Source organism: Notolepis coatsorum (genome assembly GCF_963971535.1).
Source record: "Notolepis coatsorum genome assembly, chromosome: 10".
NCBI classification, from domain to species: domain Eukaryota; kingdom Metazoa; phylum Chordata; class Actinopteri; order Aulopiformes; family Paralepididae; genus Notolepis; species Notolepis coatsorum.
Genome location: NC_140174.1, coordinates 51,566,266 through 51,575,432, shown reverse-complemented (window position 1 = coordinate 51,575,432; position 9,167 = coordinate 51,566,266). Strand labels below are relative to the sequence as shown.

Sequence of the window (9,167 nt, the reverse complement as noted above, 5' to 3'; positions counted from 1 at the left end):
CTTCTCCCCCCAAGTTAAAAGCCTCTGTGTCATTCTGGACGACTCCCTCTCCTTTGCACCACACATCAAAAACATCACCGGTCTGCTTTCTTTCACCTCCGTAATATCTCCAGACTCCACCCATCTCTGTCCCAATCAAACACTGAAACCCTGGCCCACTCATTCGTCACATCCCGGATCGATTATTGCAACACTCTCCTCACCGGCCTTCCCACAAAACTCCTCAACAGACTACAAATTATCCAAAGCTCTGCTGCCAGGATCATCACCAACACCAAATCATCTGACCACATCACCCCCGTCCTCATTCAATTACACTGGCTCCCTGTGCACTACCGGATCAACTTCAAAAACCTCCTACCTCCTATAAAACTCTTGACTTGACTACTCACCTTCAAAGCCCTCCACAATCTAGCCCCCATCTACATCACTGACCTCCTCCAGGAATACACCCCCTCCCGCACCCTCCGCTCATCCTCTACTGGACTCCTATCCATCCCCAGCTTACGCCTCAGCACCATGGGTGCTCGAGCTTTCAGCTGCTCGGTTCCCAGACTCTGGAACTCCCTGCCCCCACATGTCCGACAGACTCCCTATCATCATTTAAATCACAACTAAAAACCCATCTGTTTAAACTTGCATATTCACTGTAACCTGTCACTGTTCTATACCCCCTGCTGTTTGTTTGTCTTGTTATTTTAACTTCACTGTTTTATACTTCCATGTTGTTTGTTTTGTTTTTTTCTTTATGATCTGTAAGGTGACCTTGGGTGTCATGAAAGGTGCCACCAAATAAAATTTATTATTATTATTTCACATGTTTATTTATTATTGACTATTTAAAAGATTTGTATTATATGTACAGTACTTAAATTATACAGCATTGAACTTAACAGAAATAGCCTAAATTACATTAACTTAATTCATATACAGTACATAAAAAAGTCTATTACTCCTTAGTCAAAATCCACTCGTCTGTCCTGCTTGGTTGCTGAATGGATCTTCTTCAGTTTTAGCCGCTCTTTGTTCCTCTTCTCTAACCTGCATGAAACATTGGAACAAGAAGCACATACAACATGTTTCTTACCGAGTACTAGCTGTGGAATTAGGATTATACATGAGCACGATGCACCATTATGTGTGGAAATCCAACTGCATCAGTCTTTAACATTGACAGGCGAATGTGTTTCTTTAATCTCTTAACATAATGCTTCAAATTCATTACATTTGAATTTAATATCAAAACATTGTCAAAATGTTGTTAACATGGTAAAATATGATGAATGAAACCTAAATAATTTTCTATTGTATCACTACACCCATTTTGTAATAATACCTGGCTGCCCTAAGGGCTATATCTTCTGCTGTTGGTTCATGTGGTTTTTCACTGGCCTCTGCGATGATGTCGGAGATCTTTTGTATGCAGTTGCCAAGGTTACGATGCTGGTTCCTGCTGAGCTCTGAGGTCACCAGCAGCTCCCCTGCCTTATTGATACGGCTCTTGTTCTGCGCCATGAAAGAAAGAATCATACCAGTACTATTTTAATTTATTTTGTACTATATTTAAACTTGGGAGTAAATTGAGGGGGCCCCTCATTTTCAATGATGCAGAGTTTACATGATGGCATCAACAAATCCAAACACATAAACAAATGTTAAAAATACTTATAAACGTTTAAAAGAAAAGAAAAGAAATAAAATGTTATACAGCCGAGGGAAAATATAAATAGAGGAGTAGTAGCATCGTACATTGAAACAAAAATCGAAAACAGGCAAGAGAGACAAGGGAACTCAACTTTAGGTCAAGTTGCAAGCAATTCCAAGATGCTGCTGCATCAACAATAAAAGCAGTCTTTCCATACTCAGTCCTAGCATAAGGTGTGTGAAGAACCAGACAATCTGGAGTGTGCTACGCATGGACCAGAATTCCAGGGCAACATAGATGAGATATAGGATGGTAGTTTACAGAGCAGAGCTTTAGAAATGTACAGATACCAGTGAATATCACATCTGTCAGTTAGTGAAAACCAACCGGATCATAACAGTGATGCCCTTTCCCTCTGACTGGCAACGTACAACATTATCTCAAAGATTTCTCTATGGTAGAACATTTTACCATTTACTACTAGAGGATTTCATGATCGGGCAACCACCAATATTGGCCGTTCTGGCAACCCATTTCACTCACTTTATTTTGAAAAGCTAGTCTATCAAGGATAGTGTCATAGATGCAACGCACAAGGGTAATTTCTTTGAACATGAGTCAAAGTACCAATGCCTGTGAACCACCACTAAGGGCACCAACTGTGAGTGAATGAGTGAGTGACATTGTGGTATATTGGGTGCTTTGCATCTAAAAATCTTACTTGTAACACAGGCACAAACTTGTTCCTCGGACAAGCAAAGTTGAGGGAAGCAACAGTTGTGATTGAAGGAGGAAGAAAAGAGGGTGTGGTTTTAGATAGGTCAACTGGGCACCAAGTCTAAATAAATGCCAGCGTGGGCGCCATCAGTGGTGACAGCAGATCCTGGTAGCTTCTTTGAAGGTTGACTGCTCCTCCTAAACTCTAACATTCTTTACATAGTTAAATATCTATTTTAGGTAAAACAATGTTAGCATTCAGTCAGACTTGTTTGATCTTCATTTCAAAACAAACGTTTTAATACAAACCTTTTCGATAACTTTTTGCCGAATATCTTCTGGGATCCAGTCTGCTGTTCGTACATGAAATCGGACCTCTGCTTTCGTGTTCACTACAAGTTGAAAGAGGACGCCAGGGTTGTTTGGTTAGAAATGAGTCAAAAGTAGACTCAGAAATGTGTGGCGAAGAATGTTAGCAGAAGTTATATTGTCACCTTTATTGACATGCTGACCACCTGGACCGCTGCTTCGACTGTAAGATATTGTCAGACGGTCTATAGGACAAAAGACACAACAGTAGTACGATTTAGAATAATTATGTGGATTTTATGACAAAGACAATGAAGACAGTGAACTCCAAGCCCACGTGACTGAACTCAAACTGGAAAGAAACAGACTAAGAAATGACGTAAACTCCATGATCAAAACAGCAAAAAAAATGTCATCAATGACAAAACCGAGGAAAACAAAAACAAACCACGTGAACTTTGGAAATTACTCAATAATCGACTAGGCTGCAGTAAAAAAAAACTTAAAACCAGATTCTCTTTTTTTTTTTGATCCACTTTTTCTCCCATTTTCTATATTTTCTCCCATCCCAATTTCGTATCATCCAATTCAACCCTCCCCTGTCACGAATGCTGTTTCTTGCCTCCCACAAGCCGGCTGCAATGTGGACTAAGTCATACATAGCACAAGTCCCCTCCGGTACTTGAGGTAACAGCAGTCGCATCTTTTCACCTGCGCGGCTCGATCTCTCAGTGGCGAGGAGTAACGCGTGGGAGGCTCACGCTGCCCCCGACACTTCCTGATTCTACTGCGCAGGCGCACCAACCGACCTGTAGGAGTCGCTGTCCACAACGCCCGATCCCCACCCATCAGTTTCCCACCCTCTAATACTGCCAATTGTATTAGTACGGACGACCAGCCAAACTGAAAACAATGTGGAGAGCTGGATTCGAACACGCGAACCCAGCGTCTCCACATTGGTGGCGAGTGCCTTGCCCACTACACCACCTAGCCGCCCCTACTTAAAACCAGATTCTCAAACATAAACATAAATACGGACAACACGCTCATCACAGACAAGCTGGATGTAGCCAATTACTTAAACATTTTCTTCACAAACATAGCCACAACACTGGTAAACAAACTACCCTCCCACTCAGGGCATTATGGGGTAGAACACATAGTAGCATACTACAAGAACCTAGGGGTCCACAAAGATGACTTCAAACTGGAAATGGTAACAACAGATAAGGTACTCAAAAAACTCCAACCGAACAAGGCCACTGGCCATGACAACATCCCCTCCAAATTCCTCAGAGACTCAGCAGCCGCCATCACCTCAGTCATCACACACATAATAAACCTCTCCATAAAACAGGGACATGTCCCCAAGGACTTCAAAATTGCGAGAGTAACACCCCTGCACAAAAAGGGCAGTAAATTAGACCCAGGCAACTACCGCCCTGTTTCTATCCTTACCTCCATCTCGAAAGTCATGGTAGAAAACTTTATACGAACAGGTCAAAAAGTACCTCGCGAAAAAAAATCTAATCTACAAATTCCAATTTGGCTTCAGAACATCCCACTCCACTGACACATGCCTTCTCTATTTAAACAACCACATCAAACAAGAGGTGGACGTGGGCAAATACTGCGGCATGGTCATGCTGGACCTACAAAAGGCCTTCGACACTGTCAATCACACCATTCTGTTTGACAAGCTAAAAGCAATTGGTTTTGATAGCCTATCAGTGAGCTGGATGCAATCCTACCTGGAGGGGAGAGAACAGATGGTGAAGGTAAACGGTACCCTATCCTCCCCCCCCTCACAGTGAGCTGTGGTGTTCCACAAGGAAGCATACTAGGTCCGCTACTGTTCCTAATTTATGCAAATGACATGTCGTCAGCTTGTGACTGCAACTTGTTCCTGTTTGCGGACGACTCAGCCCTGCTGGTCTCTGACAAGAACAAGTTACAGGTTGAAAAAACCCTCAGCTCGGAACTAGGCAAAATCTGCATATGGCTCGCTGATAACAAACTATCATTACACATGGGCAAAACAGAGTCCATTCTCTTCGGTTCAAATAACAAACTCAGCAAGACCGACGGCTTCTCAGTTACAGTGGGTGACAATATTGTCACAAGGAAAGAAATTACCTACCTGGGCTCCATCCTAGAGGCAAATCTTTCCTGTGACAAAATGGCATCCAATGTAATAAAAAAAGTCAACCAACGAACTCGATTCTTGTACCGGATCTCCTCACTGGTAAACAAGAATACCCTGAAGACTCTGGGAGGAGCACTCATTCAAGGGTACTACGACTATGCTTGCACCTCATGGTACCAAAGCACCTCAAAGGCGCTAAAAACAAAATTACAAACATCTCAAAACAAACTGGTACTGGTCAGACTACTGCTTGACCTTACTCCTAGAACCCACCTGCCCACTTTGACAAACTAGGATGGCTTAGAGTAGACGACAGAGTACAGCAACTTGCAATGGGCCTGGTCTACAAGATTCACTACACGACCAAGGTACCCATGTACTGTACATGTCAAAATACTTCCCAAAGGTCAGTGAATACCACGATCACAACACCAGAGGGAGCTCCACAAATCATGTTAAACCCAGATTCGGCTCAAACAAGGGACTAAACACGTTTCGCAATTATGCCACATCAATGTGGAACGCCCTACCCAAAGCTGTAAAGGAATGTGAATCACTACCCACTTTCAAAAACGCTCTCAAAGAACACCTACGGGAGACTGCAATTCGAAACTGGCCCCTGTAAATGTCCTAACCCAACCCAATGTACAGTAAATGACCAAGTATCGTTGTCAATATTCCAATGTACAGTTTTGCTTGTACAGGTGTACAGTGTCCCACCCCACCCACACCCAACCTCCTCCAATGTACAGTCCCCCCCCACCTACCCTCCAATGTACAGTTTCTATGTCAAATGTATATACTCTCTTTTCTGGACTCTTTTGGTATCACAAACAGTACTGTATTGGCAAATCTGATATGTCATAAATGTATAGATGTAGCAGTACTGTCTATCTGTATGTCATGATGAATTGAAAATGGGGGACCCTGATGTAAACAAGACGAAAGTCTTTCTCTGGTCTGCATCCCCTTAACAATTGTATGTATTGAGCTGTACTGTACTGTACCCATTCTGCAATCTGTTAATAAACTTTTCAATCAATCAATCAATCAATCAATCAATCAATGTATGTATATGTTATGATGAATTGAAAATGGGGGACCCTGATGTAAACAAGACGAAAGTCTTTCTCTGGTCTGCATCCCCTTAACAATTGTATGTATTGAGCTGTACTGTACTGTACCCATTCTGCAATCTGTTAATAAAGTTTTCAATCAATCAACACTGAGAAGACCTGAATTGGGCTACAAACAAGTACAGCTGAAAGTAGGCTATATAACACAAGATAGGTCGCAGGCTCGCAGCAGTAATATCAGAGATATATCCTTACCCACTGGAATGTCGACCTGGATATCCTGAAATAACTTTAGACAAACAACAACAACAACAGAAACATATCAGCGGTGTAGTGGTGTCCACTTCATCGAATTTGAACACATTACTAGGCTACTGTGCTCATCATAATATTTCACGTGCAGAGCTATTCGGGCTCACAGATTTCTTACCTGCTGTGCATTATCCGTCCCTCGGTTTCCATAGCCTGGAGTTTGACGTACGCAGTGTCTGAACAGTGTGTTTTCGCCAACAATGCCTGGTTTTACACTTCGAATGATCAATTTGGTATAACTTGAACAGCGAGAGAGCAAGAAACAACATTGAGCAATGGAAGTCGCCATGTTGAATTTACGACTGCCGAAACATATCGTCGTGGCAACAATTGCCATAACATTTACGGCATGTGCTGAACGGTGAATGCCACATAATGATGTTATAAGCACATGCCGGTACATTACTAGCTGTATGTATTCGTTCTGTCAACTGACGTTAGGAATTTTTCCTCACTCACACAATGTAGGGGGGGAAAAGATAGGTTCCACCGAGATTTGAACTCGGATCGCTGGATTCAGAGTCCAGAGTGCTAACCATTACACCATGGAACCACTGGAAACGTATGTCATAAGGTTTGCTTCATGACAATGAATATGACATAACTTTTTATGTTTGCAGATTTTGCGTGGATACTGTGGTAAGCAATGAATTATTCTGACGAACGCATCAAAATAAGGCAAGGAATTTCTAAAAAGGCTCACCCCAGATGGGACTCGAACCCACAATCCCTGGCTTAGGAGGCCAGTGCCTTATCCATTAGGCCACTGGGGCTCAACAAAAAACAAGAAATGCACCTTTACTAGCTTGGTACTGCGTGTTACCCATCGATTGTAGAAAATATGTTCACCCAGTAAAAAGCCAGAGGAGTAGTTATGGAAATGAAGACCTCTGCCTTGGATATAATTTCCGACCGTTTTCCAGCTAACATTAATATGCTCAAATTCGACACATTTGAACCCTTAGCTGCCAGAAATGTACCCCTCCTGCTGACTTGTTGTTCACAATTTCTAAGTCGCTTTGGATATATTACTAAATAAATTAAAGCAGACTAGAAGACCACTTCTCCCAGATGATTTATGTTGTTGTTCATTAGTGTGTGTGGGTGTCCTCTGTTACAGTGGGTGATAATATTGTCACAAGGAAAGATGAAATTACATACCTAGGGTTCCATCCTAGATGCAAATCTTTCCTGTGACAAAATGGCATCCAATGTAATAAAAACAGTCAACCAAAGAACAAGATTCTTGTACCGGATCTCCTCTCTGGTAAACAAGAATACCCTGAAGACTGATTGATTGATTGATTGATTGATTGATTGTATTGATTGAAAATTGTATTAACAGATTGCAGAATGGGTACAATACAGTACAGCTCAATACACACAGATGTTAAGGGGATGCAGACCAGAGAAAGACTTTCGTCTTGTTTACATCAGGGTCCCCCATTTTCAATTCACTCTGGCAGGAGCACTCATTCAAGGGTACTACGACTATGCTTGCACCTCATGGTACCAAAGCACCTCAAAGGCACTAAAAACAAGATTACAAACATCACAACACAAACTGGTCCGACTACTGCTTGACCTTACTCCTAAAACCCATCTCACCCCTGCCCATTTTGACAACCTAGGATGGTGTAGGCTCAATTTGCCTATCTAAGCGAGGATACGAGGATTCCTGATGAATTGAAAATGGGGGACCCTGATGTAAACAAGACGAAAGTCTTTCTCTGGTCTGCATCCCCTTAACAATTGTGTGTATTGAGCTGTACTGTATTGTACCCATTCTGCAATCTGTTAATAAAGTTTTCAATCAATCAATCAAACGTCTTCAACGCGCTCACACCACATTGACTTGGGCTGTTTGTTACTCACGGTTTGATGTTTGTTGATAGTTGCATCTGATGGGGTTCGAACCGGTTGAGTTTTATGGAAGGTGTTGCGTAAAGTTCCAAATAATAACGGAGAAAACAATGAAACAAAACAGGCTCCAGACTTGTACTAAAAGGGTTTCAAAACAAACAGGCGCAGCAAAAGGGTTTCAAATAAACTCAAAATGATTCTAAACAAAGTCTTTCTTTTCAGTCTTTCATTCATTCAATCTGCGCTGTGTGTGTGTGTAGCAAGCGAGCGGTTGAAAATCTGTTTCTCGTCTGGCGTGTCCCTACACACAGCTGGGCCATAATTAATAGAAGGGCCATGGTGCCATTTTACGAGGCGACCAGTGGCGGCGCTATTTAGTCAAAACTATTAAATCAAATGAAATGGCTCCTACAGATGGCTTAGAGTAGACCAGTGTTGCAGTGCTGGTATAACTCGGTATAACGGCGTTATACCTCGCTCACTGAGGCTGAAGTACGCGCAATCGCCTTTTACATGGCATTATCCAACCGGACTCCCGGAGAAGCATGCAGCTGCAGAGCCGCAGAGCCAGCGGCGCTCTCTGGGCCGCGCGCTGACGGCCGCGCTGTGAGGCAATAGTATCCAGCTGCAGGACGAGAGCAGCCAAAAAAAACTGTGCATGCGCGCGCACGCACACGCGCGTGGAGCGTTTGACCTACTGTCAATTTGCCACTGCACCACTGGAGTAGACGACAGAGTACAGTAACTTGCAATGGGCCTAGTCTACAAGATACACTACACCACGAGCAGTGAACTCCAAGCCCACGTGACTGAACTCAAACTAGAAAGAAACAGACTAAGAAATGACGTAAACTCCATGATAAAAACTGCACAAAAAAATTTCATCAATGACAAAACTGAGGAAAACAAAAATAAACCACGTGAACTTTGGAAATTACTCAATAATCAACTAGGCTGCAGTAAAAAACTTAAAACCAGGTTCTCAAACATAAACATAAAGACGGACAACACGCTCATCACAGACAAACTGGATGTAGCCAATTACTTAAACACTTTCTTCACAAACATAGCCACAACACTGGTAAACAAACTACCCTCC

The 9,167-nt window shown here is 42.5% G+C and overlaps 1 protein-coding gene across 1 annotated transcript; it reads right to left on the bottom strand.

Moving 5' to 3' along the window:
* Positions 1 to 537: 537 nt before the first annotated feature.
* mrpl58 (mitochondrial ribosomal protein L58) lies at positions 538 to 6,494 on the bottom strand (the record flags this gene model as incomplete). Its single annotated transcript, XM_084323042.1, has 6 exons — positions 538 to 1,041; positions 1,337 to 1,506; positions 2,672 to 2,754; positions 2,857 to 2,916; positions 6,149 to 6,182; positions 6,324 to 6,494. The coding sequence occupies 6 exons, from the start codon at positions 6,492 to 6,494 to the stop codon at positions 957 to 959; spliced, it is 603 nt and encodes a 200-aa protein (XP_084179168.1). The 3' UTR covers positions 538 to 956.
* Positions 6,495 to 9,167: the final 2,673 nt, after the last annotated feature.